This window comes from Homarus americanus, unplaced genomic scaffold, assembly GCF_018991925.1.
Source record: "Homarus americanus isolate GMGI-L3 unplaced genomic scaffold, GMGI_Hamer_2.0 scaffold34921, whole genome shotgun sequence".
NCBI lineage: Eukaryota > Metazoa > Arthropoda > Malacostraca > Decapoda > Nephropidae > Homarus > Homarus americanus.
Window position 1 is genome coordinate 3,387,753 of NW_024741901.1, and position 22,654 is coordinate 3,410,406.

General features: G+C 35.0%; 2 protein-coding genes across 3 annotated transcripts in view; one reads left to right on the forward strand and one right to left on the reverse strand.

The window, feature by feature from the left end:
- Window positions 1-25: 25 nt before the first annotated feature.
- LOC121876326 (nuclear RNA export factor 1-like) lies at window positions 26-4,638 on the reverse strand. Its single transcript, XM_042381386.1, has 2 exons — window positions 4,551-4,638; window positions 26-2,418 (listed from the first exon to the last, which is right to left on the reverse strand). The coding sequence occupies exon 2, from the start codon at window positions 2,400-2,402 to the stop codon at window positions 975-977; it is 1,428 nt and encodes a 475-aa protein (XP_042237320.1). The 5' UTR covers window positions 2,403-2,418; window positions 4,551-4,638; the 3' UTR covers window positions 26-974.
- A 448-nt stretch (window positions 4,639-5,086) lies between these two features.
- Window positions 5,087-22,654, forward strand: part of LOC121876381 (AP-3 complex subunit delta-1-like) — a 63,539-nt gene continuing 45,971 nt past the window's right edge. For both annotated transcript variants that reach the window (XM_042381452.1, XM_042381453.1), the window contains exons 1-8: window positions 5,087-5,309; window positions 10,852-10,947; window positions 12,180-12,308; window positions 13,683-13,823; window positions 14,507-14,776; window positions 16,941-17,014; window positions 21,237-21,286; window positions 21,656-21,705. In XM_042381452.1, the coding sequence (XP_042237386.1) occupies window positions 5,214-5,309; window positions 10,852-10,947; window positions 12,180-12,308; window positions 13,683-13,823; window positions 14,507-14,776; window positions 16,941-17,014; window positions 21,237-21,286; window positions 21,656-21,705 (906 nt within the window). In that variant the 5' untranslated portion in view covers window positions 5,087-5,213. The remainder of the gene's footprint in view (window positions 5,310-10,851; window positions 10,948-12,179; window positions 12,309-13,682; window positions 13,824-14,506; window positions 14,777-16,940; window positions 17,015-21,236; window positions 21,287-21,655; window positions 21,706-22,654) is intronic.

Sequence of the window (22,654 nt, forward strand, 5' to 3'; positions counted from 1 at the left end):
CCTTTTTTGTATTGAAAACAGATAGTTCACACAAACAAATTTATTTGACACATTTCTTTGTACAAACAACTTAAGAGTATATGGTGAATAACTAAATGCCTATCAAGCCTATGAAAGTGTACTTACAATATAAATGAGATGAGAACATACAGCATATTCTCCATAAAAGCACTACCCTGAGTTGAGCTAACAGCCCAAACTGCTCAACACTGGAATGCATTAAACATTTTCATGGCATTTCACAATATAGTTGGAGTACACGGGGCTCGTCCATACTTTACAAGTGTCATTCTGAGAAACTTTTAGATGATAAGTCACTAAATCAGCAGATGTACCAGTGATCAAAATATTGGTAGGCAATTCTCACCCCCCAAAATATTACTACAATATTAAAGAAACTTACCAAAGAAGTGTGTGACCTACATGGTCACACAGGGGGTTGATTCTGGAATCTTTGCAAAAATGAACCATAAACTATACTGTACTATACAGTATATGCATGTAAAATCATATGTTCCACTATTGCTTGTGCAAACTAATATCACGTTAGGTCTTCCTCTACACTATAGGGGCAAATCATAATGTGAATCATACTAAGATATAATACTACACAAAAAGTAATTTATCTTAAAATATGACTCGCAGCCAACAATACAAGTCCACTCCCAGAAATTCAAAGCACAAGAATATGCAGATGAGGTGACCTTCCACAATATTAGTACACCACAAATTCGACTAGTTTGAGTCATAAAAGTAGTATAGTACTGTACTCAATATTTCTCACAGATTGGCAGCCATTTTGTTTAAATCCTCACTTACAATTTTAAATTACCAAAAAAGTCAAAATATATTTACAAGAAAGTACCATATGGTATTTGGTTATACAGTATACGTATAAGAAATAAAACATTTCACTTTGTGTATAAGTTGTCTATATTGAAATCCAACTTTTGTAGTGTTCATTAAACCTCAGTTCATCTTAGTTCTAAAACATCCTGGGAACAACAAAGACCTGCATTAAAAGGTACAATATTCATTGACCTAGAGAATGTGACTGCTGTATCAACACCAGAAACCTGACAATGACCTGTTACAACTGCCAAGGCTGTATTTACACTTGGGAACTGAATATTTAAGGAAAATGAGTTATGCTGATGCTGGGTAGCAGGAAGAGCACTTAGGGCCTCAGTTATTTTACTGTGACCTACAAAAATATTGCTGGTAATTTCACTTAAGCTTGACTTAACTTGCAAAACAGCATCTGGTGTATATGCTGCAACTAGGTTGTCACGTTGCTGGGTATCAATGAGAGCATAGTACTGTTCCAAAAAATTTCGTATCATAACTTCTGACATTATATTGGAACTGCTGCTTGAGGTGCTTTCACATACATCGAGTCTTGGAGAACTTTCTGAATTCTTATTATTTTTTGACATTTTATTTTCTGCAATATATGTATCGACATCTACAGTATCCAACATTTTCAGGGATTCAAGTTGTTTTTTCACTGCCAGTACATATTTCAATGGATTCTCCTTGTATTGATTTATGAGTGGATTGAACTGCAAATTCAGTTCTGTTAAAGGGAACATTTTTATAAATTTCAATATCCCGTGTAAATCAGCAATATTATTGCGTTCTAAATTCAAGGCAGACAGCTGCGTGGTGTCAGAATGTATATCTTGAAGCAATTTCAAGTTACCTACACGTAAATGATTCTTACTGAGGTTAAGAGCCTTTAACTGGGGAACATTTTCCTTGATCAATCGTAATACTTGTTTCATGACAACTGGAGAACAAACAGGTACAAGTATATCCTTCTCCAGCAATACTGGGTCATGATGTAGATCAGTTAGGTCCAATAAACAGGCTGTTGGATTGAAGCGGCGTGACATAACCTCCCGTAGCACCTGTAGCTGATCTGAGTTAAGCACCAAATCTGGGACAATACTTTTTAATGCTGAAATTTTCAAGCGACTTCCATCAGATCCTTGGATTCTTTTATTAAGTCCTGCAATAGCAGCTGCAGCTGGCTCATTTGCCTCTAAATAAAAACAACTCGTGGAATCGATCATATAAAAACCAAGTGGTTGAAATTCCACATCCACAAAATTTCCAATGCTTGAGAAAAGGAAATCTTTTTCTACTGTGGCTCCACCTTGCACCTGAATTCTATGCCACCCAGAAATTTTTGCTTTGCCTTTTTCACCATGCTTTCCCATTTGCTCCATCTGCTTCATTTCCCTTTTCAACTGCTTTTTAATTTTTTTCCTCAATTTTGAACTTTGTTTAGCACTTTTTGGTCTCTCACCACTACCAATGTCCAGCGCCATCATTTCATCATGCACTGCAAACAATTCACCTTGTTTGTGCACTTTCTGTCGTGATTTCCTCCGCCCCATGATGGTCAAAACTAATCTGAAACAAGAAAGAATGATGAAAATAATCGGAGAAATAATCTACAAAGTTACTCATAGTCTACATCAAGGTTGTGTAAACTAGGAAAGCACAACAAAATGGGATGGTCAGGTGTAACCCGCGGGATGACGGTGAAATTATGATAGAAATAGATGAATATATATAAGATTTGTAGGGAAACTTTGTACACATGACGGTTGCATCAGACTCGCCTTGCGCTTGGCTTCGCCAATGTACGCGTTTCAAAACACAAATGGAAATCTATAATAAGTTGTAGCCCAAAAATAATGCATGTACATAAGATCAGACAAACCCAAATGAGGTATTCCAGGTAAGGCAATGTGTGAAGCTGTAAACCTCAATCCTGCAAATATGTGATATAGCACTTGTGCTGACCCTGAAGAGGGTAACTAAAATAAGAATTGGCCCTTGGAAGCTTTTGAGTTTGACACCACTGCTCTATAGTGTACAGTACTGTATAACTTACCAGAATTCCCACGTCGACATGATAAGGCACAAGATTCAAGAGATGCAAGATTTTCTGTGAATTACGTATGAGATACAGTACCTGAAAGTGAAAGTGGGTCCTATAGGCATTACTACCTATTAAGGACAGTGTTGATATGGTACACCGTATACTAAGCCTTCAGAGGCAGCAAGGCCCATATTACATTCAACTGCATTCACTTCCCCAAGTTATAAACTTAGGTACCCACTTACAGCTGGGTGAACCGAGAGTGACTGGGGATTGAATCACTAAACCAAGGAACAGAAGGCAAGCATTGTTAGCACTCGACAAGCTTAAAACAATATTACAGATAAATATATGTTCCCTCCAGGAAAGCTATCACAAACATTAGACATACAGTAAAACAACTGGTGTGATGAACGTCCCACAAAACAAGAAAACATGTTAATTAACAGACTCAAAATTATAGGTAATAATGTTGAACAGTTCATTATATACTGGATTGTGCATAAAAAACAACCCTTTCAACATATACTGTACAGTACTGTATTTGGATTCTGCTGCCGGAATTTGTTCCAGTGTAAAAAGAAAGTAATTAATAAGAAAATCAAGCAGCCACATTCACCGAGACCACGGCACAATTCTTCATCACTTCCTCAACGCCGTGGCTCGCTGCTTCCCCCGTCACAGCAATGGTAAGTTTGCCCATTGTAGGTGTTAAGTTATGCTAGGTTATATGTTAAGGTACGTTAGGTTAGGTTAGGTTAGGTTGGGTAAAAAAAAAAGCACAAACTATTTAACTATAAAACAGTGAAATTGCAGCATTTTTATAACTAAACTTAACCTTAATATTCGTCGATTGGCTGTCCGCAGGTTCCTGCCATGTTTACCCGAGGTTATACTCCTCACTAAAAGTCAGTTGTCTCTTCCTTTCCTTCTCCTCCTTGTAAGTTAGGTTAGGTAGGTTGGTTCTTTTGGTATGAGAATAGGCTTTTTTTTTTTTTGGCGTCTTACTCAAATCTGACCTCTGTTTCCGTGCAAATTACCCGTTTGTTAAAAAATAAAAAATTTAGTTTTTGCAACAACTGCTAATTTGCACAAGAAATGAAGGTCAGATTTGAGTAAGACACTTCAAAAAACGCCCCAAAAAACCTATTCTTACCTATTATTACATGTAAATACTGTATGTGGATCCTCACCAGAGAGGTTTCATTATAGGTACAATCATAAAACTCAACCAACTAATCAGACTAAAAATTTAAAACATAAAACAAGATGACAATTGTGTAAGATATAGTGAGATAGAATACCCTTTACAAATATATTACCAAAGAGATAATTAAATGGTTTAAAAATTTCATGAATACAGTCTGTAATGTCAAAAGCAAATTATTTCATCATTTTTTAATGTTTAATATTAACTATAGTAATAATAATGATAACAATGATGATGGTAATATCAGATTATATTTACTATAGGGAAATTATAATGTTAAGGAGACTATATAGCAGGATATAATTAATTAACACCACACGTGACAAGACACTGGGGTTAACTTCCCTTAATCTACTCTATAAAACTAAACCCACATTATATAATCATCACACATAATACACCATACATTCCTTGACATATATAGAATAATTATAAATATATTAATACCTTAAATATTCTCTAAATCACCACAAACACTTAGGAGTTACTGAGGTGCATGGGTTTGTTGATACCCCACTACCTGTGTTACTCTATACACTAATACAATAGTTAAATAATATCCTTCATTAACCTTTTATATATATATTATTAATTGTTAATATTTATGTATAGAAAGTTTTATAATTTTGTTATATAGATGGTCGTAAATAAGTTAGTGATTAGTATTTTTAGAGAGAAAATTGAGTTTTATTTATCAGTATATCAATGGCTTTAAAAAGATTAAATATAATATTATTTATCAGTGTAAATAGATATAATAGAATACTTTTATCTTATTAACTAGATAATATAATTTAATATATGGAAAAAGACTTTAACATCTTTTTTGGATTAGTTATTCCTTTGGTTAATTAACTAACTATTTACCTACTTCACTATGACTAAATATTACTATATCCCAAATTATCTATCTATTTATCTATCAGTTAATAACCCAATTAGACATTAGAGGTTAGAGCTTCAACTGTTCCCTGAGTTAGAGGTTTGTGGGGGGAAGAGCAACGTCACAGGTCACATGACTCGGCCTACTACCTGTACCTCTCAGTGGCTCTTAAATATGTAGCTTTTATCATCATATTAACACAAAGATCATTTAATATCTATGGAAATATGGCTCTTAGGAAGGTGAAGGGTAATTTGGAGAGGATGTTTGATAAGAATTTGACTGATCTGGTGAGAGGTATTAGAAATAACAAGGAGACTGAGGTAAGATCCAGCTGGTGGTTTATTGTTTATAATAAGTTAAGGTATATTGACAGCTGTTATTATTAGTTAGAGTTATCTTAAATATTCCACTGTTAATGTTGTTAAAGGGGTATTATAATGTATACATCATAATGTTACTTTATTCAAGATAATTGGGTTTTTTATCTGTAGGACTTGTTATTATTACTGTATGATGTTTGACACTGACAGTTTACTAAAGGTTAAGGAATTGTACCCCTCCCTAATGCATGTATTTTTTAATATGATCCTTTTAATAAATATGGGGAAGGTGGTGCTGACGCCTATGACCAGAAGGAGTTGTTCTTTATCATTCATATTTTCCACATGCTCCTTGGATGTTAGTAATACAAACCATACAACACAACCTAATAGAACCTGACCTAACCAACCTAAAGTCATAGCCGGGGGGGCGGACCACCCTTTATAATAGCTAAAAAGAAAGAACTTACTTTGATATCTGGCATCAATGAAAGCAACTTTCTTGAAGTGACATGGTGTAATTTTACGTTTTTTGTGGATGTGAGAGTACACTCAGATTGAGTGGCTAGGTTGTCTCACTGAAACAAACAGAACAGATGACAACACGGTAGATTTTTCTGCGGAGGATCTGTTCTCTTACTGCACCCATCTTTGGTCATCTTCTCTTTTGGGATCATGAAAAACTTTCGTCGTGGCCCTCGACATCTCCAAACCATTTGACTGGGTATGGCACAAGTCTTTACTTTCTAAACTTCCCTCTTATGGTTTCTCTCCCCCACTTTGTTCTCTAATTTCTAGCTTCCTTGAGATCCGATCCGTGGCAGTTGTTGTTGAGGGATCGATCTCTCGCTCTTTCTCTACCAATAGTGGTGTCCCACGGGGTTCTGTTCTTTCACCTACTTTGTTCCTTCTTTTTATCAATGATTTACTTCACACTACGACTAATTCTATCCAATCTTACGCTGATGATTCTACTCTTCACATTTTCCCCTTCCTCCTAATTCTCAAACTAGATCTGTTTCTAGAGCTGATATCATTACATCTGTCAATGCGGATCTGTGTAGCATCTCCGAATGGGGAGGTAGAAACTTCGTTAAATTCAATAGTAATAAAACTCAGTATTTACCAATCATGCTTTCCAAATTAGATGATCTCCCACCAATCACATTTCAGGACGCTATCATTTTGCCAAATTCTAAAATAGATGTGCTAGGCCTCACCATTTCCTCTAAAGCTGCTTCAGAATATAAGGGATTCATTCGTCCTAACTTGGAGTACTGCTCTCATATCTGGGGTGGCTCTTCTGTCCAACTGTTAGATAGGGTGGAATCAAAGGCATTTCGTCTTATTAACTCTCCTCCTTTAGTTCATAATCTTTCTTCCCTTTCTCTTCGCACAATGTTGCTTCATTCTCTCTCTTTTACAGGTACTTTAACGGGCAATGTTCAGAGGATTTGGCATCCTGTGTACCGCCGGCAAGGCTGTGGGCTCTTAACACTCGTCTTGCCCTTTGTGCCCATCGGTTCTCTGTGGTGTCAGTCACACTAGAATAACCAGTTATAGTACATCCTTCTTTCCTCACACAGCCAAACTGTGGAATGCTCTGCCTCCTTCTGTGTTTCCGTACTCATACAATCTGTCTGTGTAGATTAATACTGTATAATCTTTTTCTCTTCTATTTTTAATATGTTTTTACTCTTGTTTTTTCGCCCCCTTATCATATACTTTTTATTACTTACTGTTATCCAAAGAACATCTGTGGAAAAATTTAGTGAAATAAAAAACTCTTTCTGGTGTTAGCCGTCTGCCCTAGTAGTACTGTAAAAATTGGTAAAGATCTGTTAGTGATTGTAATGGGAAATTGATACCAGTACATAGTGCATATAGGTAAGGCAGCCGTATTGATGGACTTAAATGGTTAGTTTACATATGTTAGGTTAGGATAGTTTAGTCAGAAAGAAGGCTATCTTAGTAACTATCATTGTATAGTTTGCCCACCATGCTTGTGCATTAGGCTGCCTTACCAATAAACATTGGTGTTTTACATATGGATGCCACACCTATATCCTGTGCCAAATTAACAACCAAAATAGTGTTTTGTTTTTCGTGGTACAGTAAGTCTTCGTATAACATCGTCCCGCTTAACGTTGTTTCTGTTTTACGTCGCTAAACTTTAGAGACCAAAAATTCATTTAACGTCCCGGTGGTCCGATACTACGTCGTTTTGCGTCGTCATCGACTACTTTCTACGGCTCATCACCTGCTCTTGTCTGGCCGTGCTATGCTCTCTCGGCTCGGCGCGCTGCCCTCACTCGCGGAACATCACAGCCAGTCTTTGTTACGACTTCACATCATTCGTCTGTGCTTAAGTGCTTTTGCTCTAAAACTGTACTGTACTCTAACCATTCGAAATGGCTTCCAAGCACCCATCAAGTGCTACTGATGCTAGTGTAGTGAAGAAGCAACGTAAGACCATTACCCTGGCTACGAAAATGGATGTATTAGCCCGTTTTGAAAAAGGGGAACGTGCTGTGGACATAGCCGCTGTGCTTGGTCTAACTCCCACAACAGTGCGTACTATCCGGACCAACGCTGACAAGATTAAGGTTAGAGCTGGAAGTGGTTCTTCTCTGAGTGCAACTAAGACAACTCGTACTAGAAGCACTGTGATAGAAAAGGTGAAAAAGATGCTGGCAATGTGGATAGAGGACCAGAATCAATGCAATGCCCCTGTGAGCCTTATGTTTATCCAGCATAAGGCCAGATCCTTGTTTGATGACTTAAAGGCAAAAGAGGGTGAAGGATCGAAAGAAGAGACCTTTACGGCCAGCCGAGGATGGTTTCAACGATTTAGGCATCGTTATAACTTCCACAATATTAAGATGACTGGTGAAGCTGCCAGTTCAGATATGGTTGCTGCCGAGACATTCCCGCCAGAATTCAAACGGATTATCCAGGATGGAGGCTACTCATCAAAGCAAGTCTTCAATGTGGATGAGACTGGTCTCTTTTGGAAGAGGATGCCTGAGAGGGCCTTTAACTCCAAGGAGGAGAAAGGAGCGCCAGGTTTTAAAGCGGCAAAAGACCGCTTGACGCTGCTGTTTGGCGCGAACGCTGCCGGCTACTTCAAGATGAAGCCTATGCTCATTTCTCGAATTGCCAACCCACGGGCCCTGAAAGGTTACTCTAAGGATCACCTTCCTTTCATTTACAAGACACCACCTCGCCCATCGGTGAGTACCTATACAAACTTGGAAGTTGTGTATGTATGCACTATTTTTTATAGAAATGGCAATGATTTTCTGTATATGTAATGTATTTCATGGGGCAAAGGGAGGCTCAGGAACGTAAGTCCCGTATTTTATCTATTTCTTATGGGGAGAGTTTATCCGCTTAATGTTATTTTGTATAATGTCGCATTTTCAGGAACTTAACCCCGACGTTAAGCGAGGACTTACTGTAATTCAAAAGAATAAAGCGTGACTTTTATTTTAGTCGCTGATGTATATTTATGGAGATACGTCAATGATTTGCAGAAAGTGGGCAGGGCTTTGGAGAAGAAGGGAAAAGTGGGGTTAAAACACCAAAAAAAATGGTTAGGTTGAATTACTGGTCACATAAAATAGCTCGACAGGCGTTTTGGGGCTATTGCCATGACCAGTAATTTAGCTACTTCCAAAAAAAAAAAAATTAATCAAACCTTTGAGAACCTAATCTAAAATTTCCTAACCTAAATTTTTTTGGGTAAAATTAGAGGAGGTGGTTAGCACCAATAAATAACTTAAGGAATTGAACAAAATTTTTGAGATACTGTTTACATGATAATGAACACAAAAATGGAAATGAGAATGCACAGAACCTAGTAGAACCTGACCTAACCTTACCTAACCTACCTAATCTCATCTAACTTCCTAACCTGTGCATTGTCATTTCGATTCATTTAGATTTTCTTACTATCATCCGAACAAAATCTCTAAAAAAGGTGAATTAATTCAACCCAGTAGCTATGAATTGTAATAAACATGCTCGATGTGATTGTCATTCATTTCTTAACATATTTCTTCTTCACTGTCAGTTCTTTGCTGTGTTTTGAACACTTGTATCTCTTGTCATCTAGTCCATATTGAATGATGAACTCTTGGAGATGGTCTCTAGCCTCCACAAGCACAGATAACTTGTGATATGATACTGTACCGAACACGACACAATACGGATGCCATTGAAAAACTATAAGGCTGTCTTCTCCATCAGTCCTTCTCCTTGAGGAGGAACAATAAGTTTACGAACATTACCATAGTTCACTTACCAACAATTGCTACTCGTAGGATATTGGAGTTGAATCAAAACCCATTACGTATAGAGTTTTGTTTCCAACTACTGTATATGATCCTCATTATTTATAAAGCTTTTTGTTCTAAACTGGGTGCACTCTAATGCACTTGGCTTTTTAGGTATTACAGTAATTCAAATATTGATTTTTGGAAATTACCGGAAAGGTTTCCTTTGAAGAACAGTCAGTTCTGCTATAATGCGATAGTTGTGTTCTTGTAAAACATCGTGTTATAGAAATTTGCATAATAGAAATAACAGGGCTTATGGAGAAAATAGGGTTAGGTGCAGATTACTACTCGAAATCGAAAAAAAATTTCGTACTAGCCTAACACAAAGGATAGCACAGTCTAAATAAATTTTACATTCATATCTAATAATGAAATCATACAGTAAATGTAACACTTTACCGTGAAAAAATATGAATATAACTTGATGGGGGAAAAGGGTGATTTTGAGGTAGATAACATCGAGCTTCTCTTCAAGGGTTATAACCTTTCTTTTACGATCATCACCGGGAATGTGATCACCAGAATGGTTCTTGGAGATATTCTTCTTTACCATATTCACAGTTAATACCACAAGATTGGAGAAATAGTAAGCAAAAATCGCGTTACAGCAAACAAGCGTTCGCGTTATGCAAATATCGTTCCTCTATTCATAAATCGCGTTAGAGCCAATTCGCGTTGTCAAAACACGCGTTATAGCAGAACTCACTGTACATGTATATAGACTTACATAGTTTAATCAAACATTTCATCCCATTCTTGCCCATTTTTTTTAGCAATTCTGCTGGAAGCTGGTGAATAAGGGTAATAGTGCAAGACCAAAAAATTGAAGTACTGTATAGTGTAGTACAATAAACCTATAGCTTTCTTCTTACCAGTTAACAAATGTTGCAGAAATAGACATTGACCAACACAACTCATTTCTTACATTATCCCACTGCGCATGTGTGGAAAGAAGAGAAAATGTACAATTGAAGAATTAATGATGAATTGCTGAATATGCTGGCTGTTGGGAAACAAGTGGTCTAGATTACAGTACTGTACTGTAAAAGGTAGTCATGCAGTACAGTATATACAAGTTGAATGTTGCAAGTACTGTACATTACATACTGTACTTGTTATAATTTGCTCTATTTGGCCTTATTTTGATCATAGAAAGGAACATTGTACTGTACTGTTAATTACTGTATTTTTCATTTTTTCAGTCAAAATACATATCACAATGTATGGAAGAGATAAAGACAGAGTTACGGCAAGACAACCTTGCTGTGAAGGCCAATGCTGTTGCCAAGCTCACTTATGTAAGTAATTATCTTTGATCTGAATTGTGAAGCATGTTTTGTTATGGATGCCAGTGGAACTAAGTTTTTTATGACTTTCTTGAGCTATCCCTGGCTCAATTGACACACTCTTTGCCATTATTTGTATACTTTCACTTAACATGCTAAAAGTAACCATTGATGTGAATTTGTATGACAATTTTCACTGAATAAATGGCTATATGTGTATCTATACAATACATATTTGTCTCTCTGGTAGTTCTCAAATAGGCATTAACTGATTCTTCTTGAAGATCTTTCTTTCATTTTTCTCATTTGATTGTAAAATTATTTGTGGAATTATTACTTAATGATCTTTTAATAAAAATAAATTGACATTTGGTTAGGACTGTCAGAGATGCCAGTACAGGGTACAGTGTTTAGTACAGTATTACCTACAGCTTTAGTTACCATACTGGAGTTTAGATTTACAGCTTACTACAGTATATCAAAGATTTCTGGTGTTATGACATTATTTGGCCTCACTGAGCTGTTGAAGCACATTAATACTGGAGGAGAAGTAAACACACTGTTTATTGTTATTGATGGTTTAACTTGTGTTTGTGTGTTCATACTAAAGTAGCTACAGAAGCACTTTGTGACATGCTGCACAAATGGCATTGAATGAGGGAGATTCCACACAGTCTTTATCATAGAGGGAAAGGGATTACAAGAATGGAAAAATACATTTTGATTTGGTAGTTTGGATGGTGCAGTCAACACCTACTTGCACTGGGAAACAAGAACATGAATAAAAGATGAGTATAGTAATACCTCAGCAAGTTTAATCAACTAGAAATGTACAGTACAGTACTGTATAAGCAAATTGAAAAGTAATTAAAACCAGAAGGACAAATGGAGTAAACAGATTATATTATACAGAGAATGCTGTACAGTATAGGAGAATTTGTTCAACAAAATGGCTGAATGTCAATGTTGAAAGGAATCCCCATTCCTTTTTTTGGTGGTAGCTAATGATTCCATGGCAAACGAAGGGTCGACTTATAACTTTGAGTGTAAATCTAAGTGGTTTGAAAATGTATTATAAAATAAATAGCATATACAGTAAAGTACTTGTACAGTATATAGGTGTATTAAGCTAAACTTTTAACCAAATTTATTCTTCAGCTTTTCTTTATGACTTTGTGTTCTTTAGTTTTACGTGAATAAATTTTATGATTCAAATAATGATTGATTGTTTTAATTTGGTTCAGTTACAAATGCTAGGATATGACATCAGCTGGGCTGGCTTCAACATCATTGAGGTGATGAGCTCTCCCAAATTTACCTACAAAAGGATCGGGTACTTATCAGCATCCCAGTGCTTCCACCAGGACACAGAGGTCAGTGACAAGAGGAATTGGAAGGAGTGTATAATAAGATTTTGTTTATTAGTTACTGGTTTATGATATTATAGAATGTGATATCTCTTGGTAATAAAGCTCACTAAGGTACACTTTGTTCACATGAGCCTAAAGCAGGTTTTTATCAAAGCAGCTGATTGGCTGGCAGAATGAGGTGTGTTGGGTTAATATAGAGCTCTTCATTATTCAGTTTCTTTATATAGGTGTTGAAGGTTATACATTATGATTAATATACGATGTTAAGAAAATTACACCAAGTACTGCTATCCTATGGCTAAGATCGGATTTACAATGGTCGCTACTGGATGGCTACCCGAATGCTTTATCTGCATTGTCACTGCTTTGAAAAATTGATGTGCAGTAACTCGTAATATTCCGAAAAATTATGACAATCTCAGAGTGGCGCAACACGTGCAACCCACACGGGATACAGGGGGCTCTGCCTACCCCTGGTAACTGCCTGGCTGAGCCTGTGGAAGAAGCTATTCTTTGTACATAAAATAAGATATGCTGTACCAGTAAATGTGAGGAATAAATGAAAGTAATGCTAATAAATATGTACTTGATTATTCACTGTATATTTCTTGGTAACTGGTCAGCATCAGTTATATTTCCTATTACTGGCCCCATGGAGTGGCTCCATCACAGTAAAAAATATACCCCCCCCCCCCAAAAAATAGAGAAAAAAGGCTGAACATGTTAATGGTGACAGTCTGTGGGATAGATGGTGATGTAGGAATTAATTTTTGATTTACTTAAAAATTTTCTTTGGTGGCTGGGTTTCACTTTTGTCCATCTGAAATTAAAATTTATAGTACAAATGATGGTGAATTCATTTGAAACTACAACACTACTGTATTTCACTGAAAAATCAGAAAACTTTGTACTGTGGGGTATGCTATAACGAATCTAATTGGTTCTAGAACCTTGTTCGTTATAGCATTCGTTCGTTATAGGATTAATCCTTTCCAGGCCCCCAAATACAACCACTTAACACTGAAAAATATAATATAAAATTGTAAAAATTGTAAAAAAGTGCATAAATATGCATCTAAACCCCTGAAGTAAAGAATATCATTAATACTTGTAATAAAAAAAACAATAAATTAGTAAAAAAAAAAATTCATTGTAGGAGTTTCGTTCGTTATAGCATTTTCAATTTTATAGGTAAAACCGTTCGTTATAGGAATATTCGTAGTAGAATCCATTCGTTATAGCATACCGCACTGTATATATGACAGCATTTAAGAGTTAACTTATATTTTCTGTACAGTACATTATATTTCCCCTTTTTTTGCCCCTATGTCTAATACTGAAGATGTTATTGAAACTAATGATACATCCATTTCTCAGGTCCTCATGCTGACAACAAATATGATACGAAAAGATCTGAATAGTCATAACATGTATGACTCTGGCACAGCACTCACTGGTCTAGCATGCTTCATTAGTGGAGATTTAGCAAGGGACTTGGCTAATGATGTTATGACACTGGTAAGTTTACTGACACATTCCTTAAAATTTTGGATCATTTGTATGCAGTACATGTACTATTTATTTTAGGTACTAAATTACAGTACAGCTGTTAGGTATTAAATTATAGTAGTTAAGTATTAAATAGTAGTACCATACATAATTAGGTACTAAATTATGGTAGTTAGGTACTAAATTACAGTAGTTAGTTACTGTACTAAATTGCAATAGTTTGGTACTAAATTACAGTGCAGTAGTTACATACTAAAGTACTTGTGTTATGCAAAGAAATTTATATTTCCCTTTGACTTTTCCTTTTCCGTTTTCCCAAATTTGAACTCCTTAATTAGCAAAGATAAAGGGACTAAACTGAGAATGACTGACAACAGATTTTTTCAGAAGTGTGTTTAAATGGCAACCGACTAACTTTTGAGTGGTGGCGCCTTGGTGGTAATTTTGGCATGAATATGGTTAGGTTTGAATCAGGGTGTTATAATTCAAAATTAGACAATTGGCTCAAATTAGAGACTGTAATTTGTTTAAACTTGAAACTTGCTCAAATTAGGCAAAGTTTATAACAGCCTAATTCAAAGTAAAGAGGTTCAGCTGAACATTGCACATGGAAGACAAGGAGCAGGGTATGATGTGTGTTTGTGTATTTTTTAAATCATAATAACATTTACCATAATTTTTGTCTCCAACAGCTTACGTCAACAAAACCGTACTTAAGGAAAAAGGCAGTTCTTCTTTTGTACAAGGTATTTTTAAAATTTCCTGAGGCTCTTAGACCAGCATTCCCGAGGCTGAAGGAAAAACTTGAAGACCCTGACCCTGGTGTTCAGTCAGCAGCTGTTAATGTTATCTGTGAGCTGGCCCGTAAGAATCCCAAGAATTACCTCAGCCTTGCTCCTGTGTTTTTTAAGCTTATGACATCTTCTACGAATAATTGGATGCTTATTAAGATTATTAAATTGGTGAGTAGTAATATTGTGTTGTTTAAATAGTTTAAGTTCTATTATTATTTATTATTCTATACATACTGGATAGTAAAAGAGAACAGCTCTTATAATGGTACACATTGTGGTAACCAGAAGTGAGGAAGGTTAGCCTTAAATAACAGTTATCAGAGTTTCATGTACTACAGAGAATTCTTTTGTCATAATTGGCAACACAGAGATTTGTCCTATTTTACACCTTTGGTAACAAAGCATAAGTGAATATCACTTGAAAATTTGCCTTTTGTTTTTTCTTAATGTAGTTTGATGACTTTTTTATGTCATTAATATTGTTTACTGACAGTGCTTAGAACCTTCAGATTTTGGCTAATTGGGAGTCAGTCACCTTACATATAAATAGATGGGATATCAACAACTTATTGCCTTAATGTTTGTGATTTATGTCCTTGTGTTTTTGTTGCTATGATTTGACTACCGAGTCATTTCAGTTTGGGGTGCTCACGGGCATTGAACCCAAACTTGGACGCAGACTGAGTGAGCCTCTCATTGAAATTATAAGCAGGTATTCAGTAGAGGCAGACTTTTATATTATTATTCTAAATTCTCTTCTTTATTACACCCAGGTAGTTGAGGCAGTGTGCAATATGACTCCATCAGTCATGCGAATTGGCTTTATAGCAAAATTTTTAATTGAATTCCAACACCAAAGGAGTTGGTCTACTAACTACAAGAAAAATTAATGTTATTATTCCATTAGAGTTAACATGATGGATGATTGTCAACCAAACACTGACTTGATAATGTCTCATAGAGCACTTGCCTGGGTTGAGGGTATTTTGAGCTTATGCTAGTTCACTTCAGTCTTATCCTGTTGAAAAAATTAGTAGATTTTCTTTATCAATCTTTGTATTTACAGTTTGAGATATATTGCTGTAACATTATTAGCAACAACTGGAAACTAGATCCTATATGACAAATTTCCTTATAATTTTTAATATCCAAAAAGACCGTTAGTACAAATTCTGAAGATGTCTCAAGTTTAACAACAAAGAAAAAATACAAACAGCGGGTAAATTTTTCAACTAAATTCTACTCTTCTTCAAGCAACTGACACTTTTTAATTATTTTTGAACATACTACGTACTGTACTTTCCTTCTAAGTAGATTCTTTAAACCCTGTAAGTTCCTGGAAATAATGGAAAAAAAGAATAGAATACAGTACATTTCTGATATTTAATTCATATGAACATCCCTCTGTGCTGATTCCTGTAGTTGAAATAATGTACAGTAACTTATTTGTTACTGAAGTAGTAATGAGTTATCCACTCTACCCCATTACAAGTATTTTGATAACTGTATTTTTTTAAAGAATTTTACATAAAACATGCTTAAGGTCATGTGAATAGTTGCCATAATTAGTTTCGAAGATAATGACAATCAAAGCTTATTCAAATGTGTTTCACTAGTGAATTTCACTAGCCATATACTGTACAATGTTATAGTTTATGGAGACCAAATTGTCACATATGGTAGAAACTCTTTGCAAGGACTGACGAAAATGTATTTTGGGGGAGAATGACCACCCAAAAATCTTGTAAAGGGAGGGATAGAATGGGATGTGTTAAAGTTGTCACTTCAGGCATATGAGGTAGTAACATAAAAGGAAGTATGAACATTATTATTAAGACTAATTAATGCAAATAATTTCATGTTTGAAAAGTAATATGAAGCAAATGATAGTTCAGTTTTAAGGACATGGTTCTGCATTATACTTTAAAAGGTAACCTACATTGTTGTTATCACGAACCGTAGATGAGGGAAATTACTCGCCCTCTAAACTTTGGCTAGAAACCATGGAATGTAGTGTCCTATTAGGGAACCTAGTGAACTCATGCCAGGTGAATTATTTTTCATCACATTTCAGTTACCACAACATGCACTGTTAACCGATCTTAGATTACTAGGATATGAGTACTCATTATAAGCGTGAACATGGGAGACAACTAGAAATAACTTCTCTGATAGGAAATTTTCTTCACAGTGGATGACTTTAATATTTTTTGACATTGTTGGAGTACTCATACCCTTTATATATACCTGTATATTTTTTTTTGGCAAGTAGTGTACTGTATATGCACTAGTGTACACCCTAGTAATGAACAGGCTCTCCCTTCTTTGACAGTTTGGTGCTTTGACCCCACTAGAGCCCAGATTAGGCAAGAAGCTGATAGAACCTCTTACAAATCTGATCCACAGGTAAACATCTTTCACAGTGTTGGTTTGACATTAACCTAATTTTGCATGTGAGAGAAAGCATTAGTATATATTCCACAGTTGCTTGTTAGGATATAGTATTCTGTTATGATATACCATTTCTGGATTGCAGATAATTGGAAATGAGAAAGTCAAATTCAGTAGCTATACAGTACTGTGCAGTACTCAAAACTGCTTAATATTTTATTGAGTTGTTAACAATTAAATTTCCAATATCAGTATTCAGAGTTCATATCATATATGAATTAAGTATATTTTGACTACAAAAGTGAACCCAAACAATCTAAGGAATATCTTGTTCATTCAATGTATTTTAAGTTGCAATAGGATTTTTTTTTAAATTTATTATTATCTTTTTTTCTTCAAAAAGCACTGTAAAAGAGAGACTTTCATTAAGGGGTGTCGTATGACTTACTGGCCATAGTCTCTGACAAAACCTGTGCAGTGAATGAGTCACTCAATTGATTTGCTTGTCATTCTGCATGCCAGTAGTATTTTGATATGTCATCATGGTGTTCAGTTTAAACCTCAGATTGTGGGATTTAAAAAAAAACTAGGTTTCATAATTTATGATTTTTAGATAGGATTATCCTATTAACAAGAAACCATAGTTTTGTTTCATTGTTAATATTGAAACTGAGGTATGAGTAAGAGACTAAGAAGAAGAATTGAGCAACTTATCAAAGTGTGATTATTAGGTAATACATGAAATTAATATATCTCACAAGACGGTCAACTGCACCTTGTGTCTATCTCCTTTCACATCTCTTTGGTTTCATCATCTCACCCAAGATATTCTGCCTCTTCCTCACTCATCTTATTCAAATGCACTCATTTAGAAAGTCTTTTCTCACTTATTCTTTGTAGTTTCTCTGGCAACTGTAGACCTCCATCTTTATATTTCTTAATGTCTTGATAACAGTAAAAGCCTTTAATAAATATTTGTTCTTATTCCTTTCACACACATTTTTGCATTTATATGTCTCTGTCCACCTTGGCTTCTCTCACTCTCTAGCTCACTTTGTTGAAGCATTCACAGGGAGGCAAATTCACCATTTTTATCAAGTTGCCAGCAGGGTTAATAGATTTAAACTTTACTAGCCCTTAAATAAGGAAAAAAAATCTAACATCAGTATTTACTGGATATATAGTTGATATCCGTTGTTTATGTTGTAATATTTAAAGATAAGAATAATTTAAAACCATAAACCATTTATAATAATGGAATAGGTGCACATTGAAAAATAATGGAATAGGTGCACATTGAAATAATACCTGATTACAAGGCACTATTTATTTTATGGTCACTCATTTCTCCTACAGTATTTGATCTTCATCCAACTCATTGTTGTAGTCCAGTATTTCTACTGTGCTGCCATCAGGGTTGCCTCTAGCATTCTGGGGGCCTTAAGCTCACTTTTTTTTATAGGGCCCTTATCATGACTGAGCTAAGGGTATCTTAATTGTGTCATCACTTCTCTCTCCTACAAGAACCTTTTTCACATCATAACTTGAGAGAGAACTAATTGATCAATGATATTTATGAGATAACCAACACATCAGTAACTATCAGGTATCTTTGAAATTATATTGCCTACTTTCTTTAACCTTTCATTCTGGGGATACCAGTTTTTAAATTTTATTTGGTTTCCCCAGACGATTTTAATCATCTCAGACGGGAGCCCGTACACAAGGGGTTAAAACAAAATCATCAGATATGTTGTCATGTGACAGCTGCTGTCCTAACTCATGGTTGATGCTGATTATGGCACGCCAACTCGGGCATTCTTGAGCCAGTGATTATTTCAGTTATATGTTTTAATGAGCCTCAATTTTGAGAAGCTCCTCTCTGCAACAGACACTGTCACAGAGAGTGACAGCTATTCTTAGTGCATCAAGAAGTTTGGGTACAGTTCTTTCAGCTGTTTCTCGTGAATGAGGGTACGGGACTTCCAATGTTGTCATGGTCACTTACGACAAATAAGGCAAATTTTGAATTTCTTCTATGTACTAGTTACTTTTCATCAATGTAAATGATTGAACATCAGAACTCAATTTCTAAAGTCTTCACAGTGCTTTTTTTGTGATTCACTTGGCATTTCCTGTATTTTGTTGAAGTTATCATTAGCCCAAGCTTCTCTTATCACCTGATTAGGTGTTGTGAACTTGTGAATATTCCCTCTATAGGTACAATGGCAAAATGTATGACCACGTCATAGAATCCCATTTCTAGTTTCTTCAGTGCATCACTGAAGAGTTCATGAGAGCTTTTGGATATACACAAAGTAGAGTAACCAGTGCAATCTCCTGAAAATTTTGCTGCATCAGCTACACCAGATTCAATGTGTGCTTCACAAGAAGCACACAGTTTAAGGATTTTTTTTTTTAACGGGCATTAGCCCACCCGGGCACAGGTCACTGACCCACATCGGGGCCTGGGGGACGAAAATGTAATAATAATAAATAATAATAATAATACTGTAATAATAATTCATAGTAAATAAAAATTTTGATAAAAAATTAAATAATAATGATAATATTAATAACTGTAATAATAATAACAATAATAATAATAAAGAACCATAAATACAAAAATGAAAAAAATCAAGAGAGAAACAATATATGTATGTTGTGTTGTCAATAGTAAGGGAAACAATTGAGACCCTGCAGTTGTGTGTAAATGAGGCAGAAAGTCAGATCAGCAACCTGGGACTTGGTCACAATTTTTGTGATGCCATATGGCAGCAGGGTCTACCATTAGACAATACATTATGCTTCCAATATCTTCCCAGGCTATAGTACCTCCCTGTTTGGAAGCTGCTTACTACCTACACACACACACACACAAAACACATACAGTACAAATAATTAATAATGGGGTAATCTTCTCACAAATAATCAGAAACAAATGTATTAAAAATGTTGAGTCTACCCTCAAGCCACTCCGTGCTTTATTAATAATAAAGCACGGAGTGGACTTGAGGGTAGACTCAACATTTTTAATACTTTTGTTTCTGATTATTTGTGAGAGATTTTCCTATTATTATTTATTTGTATGTGTTGTGTGTGTGTGTGCCTACACACACACACACATACACATACAATACAGGTAAAAGAAATAATTGTCCTAAGGGCAAACACATAAAGGGAATATACATTTCTTTGTGTACAAGTAAAAAATTATTATTATTATTATTATTATTATTATTATTATTATCATGATTATTATGAAGTTTTTGTGAACAAAGTGGATTTCATGAACATACCCACTTCATTGCCATAAGTATACTGCACATATCCACATCATTCGCTTTATCTCATACTGCACAAGGCCACCCATGTCATATACATATATACGTCGGGACTTGAGAACCTGTATTCAGGTTCAGATGTACCTCATGTAATCATTATTACAGAACTTGTAATTCAGTATAGTAATTAAAGGTTGGTATTCTCCACACCAGCAGTGGTGAGAACTGCATTTACCATTGCCTAAATCTGGTTAGCAGTTGGACCAAACCTTAACATGAGTTGTCTTCATGAAAGTACTATCACCCAACCCCCCCCTCTTTTTCAAAATAAACTAAAAATATTGATGGGTACAGTATTTAAGGTATACAGTACCTGTGATTATAGTTGGCGAAGGATTTATGTGATTAGGAAATGAATGATACTTCCACAGTTTGGTAAATGTAGTGTATGACCTGTAATATGTGGAGAATAGTTTTGCTTTTAACCCCTGATTTAGGTAGTTCTGGAGGGTCTTTGTAATGATTTCATTTTAATGTTAGCAAAGATCATTTAGTATAACATTTTACTATACAGTACAAAACTTGACACCGTATATTGTATTTTACTAAGAAACAGCATTTGTATACTGTGCAATACTATATTACTATTTGTTAATTGATAAATTGTATAGTGCTATAACTTTATTAGCTATAGTACAACTTTAAATTTAAATTATAAAGGAGCTAACAGATTCCTTGAATGAGAACTGATATATATATATATATATATATATACCTGTATATATATATATATATATATATATATATATATATATATATATATATATATATATATATGGTCAAGTGTTAAGAGTACAGTACAGTACAGTATGTATTCTTTCTATTTAGTCATTGTTATTGTTTTTTATATTCAGTGATAATGTCATTATTAATTTCATATCTCTTCCCTACAGTACATCAGCCATGTCTCTTCTCTATGAATGTATCAACACAGTCATTGCCGGTATGTGGGTTTATTGTCTCTGTATATGTTCTGTTTGCTTATTTGTATTAGTTATTTCAAAAGCCAAGTAATGTGGTTATTTGCTTGATAACATTTATGAAGTCAATTGTCTTCTTAATCTTATTTAATGTGTGTATTGGGAAAGAAGTTTTGTGTCATTTTGATATACAGTCCTGTATACTGTACCGTATATTTAAGAATATGATATGGTTTGTAGACATACTTTGAAAAATAGGGTTTAATATTATTTCCTGATAAGCTTCATAATGTTTGTTATTGGCGTATCTATTAATTTTCACTATTAAAAGAATACTTGTTTTTGTGTGTACTGACGAAGTGTTTTCTCTCTCTCCCCATGTGCTCTCACAGTGCTCATTTCTATTTCTTCAGGGATGCCAAATCACAACGCCTCCATACAGGTACAATAAAATGTTTTGTGTATCCATATGTTTTTCAAAGGCAAATCACATGTGAAGAATAGTATAACCTTCTGGTTCCTGTTCCAAAAAAAAAAAATGCAGAAATGAGTTGCTGACCAATTTATATGAGCTTCATGTACACTACAGTCCATTATTTATACTGCAGGACTGATAGATGTAACATACACAGATCTCTACCATGGAGCATGAAGTTATAAACATTAAAGTGAACCATACAGTTATATTCTACTGTTCATTCATCAAGTTTGATTACAGAATGAGTCAATGATAGCAATGCTTGCATGTTGTAAAAGAAGGTTGTAATTAATTTTGCCATGTTGTTACTGTATTTAGAGGAATGTTACGTTTATATGCTGTATAGTACATGGGACAAATAGAAATGTTTCGTAATGGTATATTTTTGCATGTTAATGTGACCTAACCTACCCACACTGCTTTCAGTTAACTTATTGTGGTAGTATAGCTTGAAGTACACCTCCTATCTTTAGGCTAGCAGGCATTTTTTTCCTGGAAAGTTATGCATTTTTTAAAGGATGTAATGTGGATATAGTAAATATAATTGAGAGAGTTATTGATACAGTATACTACACTGTACTTCTATTCCATATGATATGACTTTATTTGTTTTGTTTTTCCTTTGTTGGCAGATGATTATTGTGGTCTTATTTTATTTTGCTGTGTTATGCGTCTTGTACTGTACAGTACATGCAGATTGTGGGTGTCATGTTTGCTAGGTTTTTGATCCTCTCATATGCCTGTATGGAGTTGTTGGTCCTCTGCGGGAAAGCCTTGAGGAATGTCACATGCTGGTGAAGTATGTGCGTGTACCTGAACTTATTTCTGAACTTATTATGGTGTACAGAGGTAAGTGAAGGATCAATATATTGAAATTATTTAACCTTTTTTTCATATTTAAATTGGCTTTACA

Excerpts from the sequence above, each read along its gene's own strand:
- LOC121876326 (XM_042381386.1), bottom strand. The coding sequence starts at position 2,402 with ATGGGGCGGAGGAAATCACGACAGAAAGTGCACAAACAAGGTGAATTG.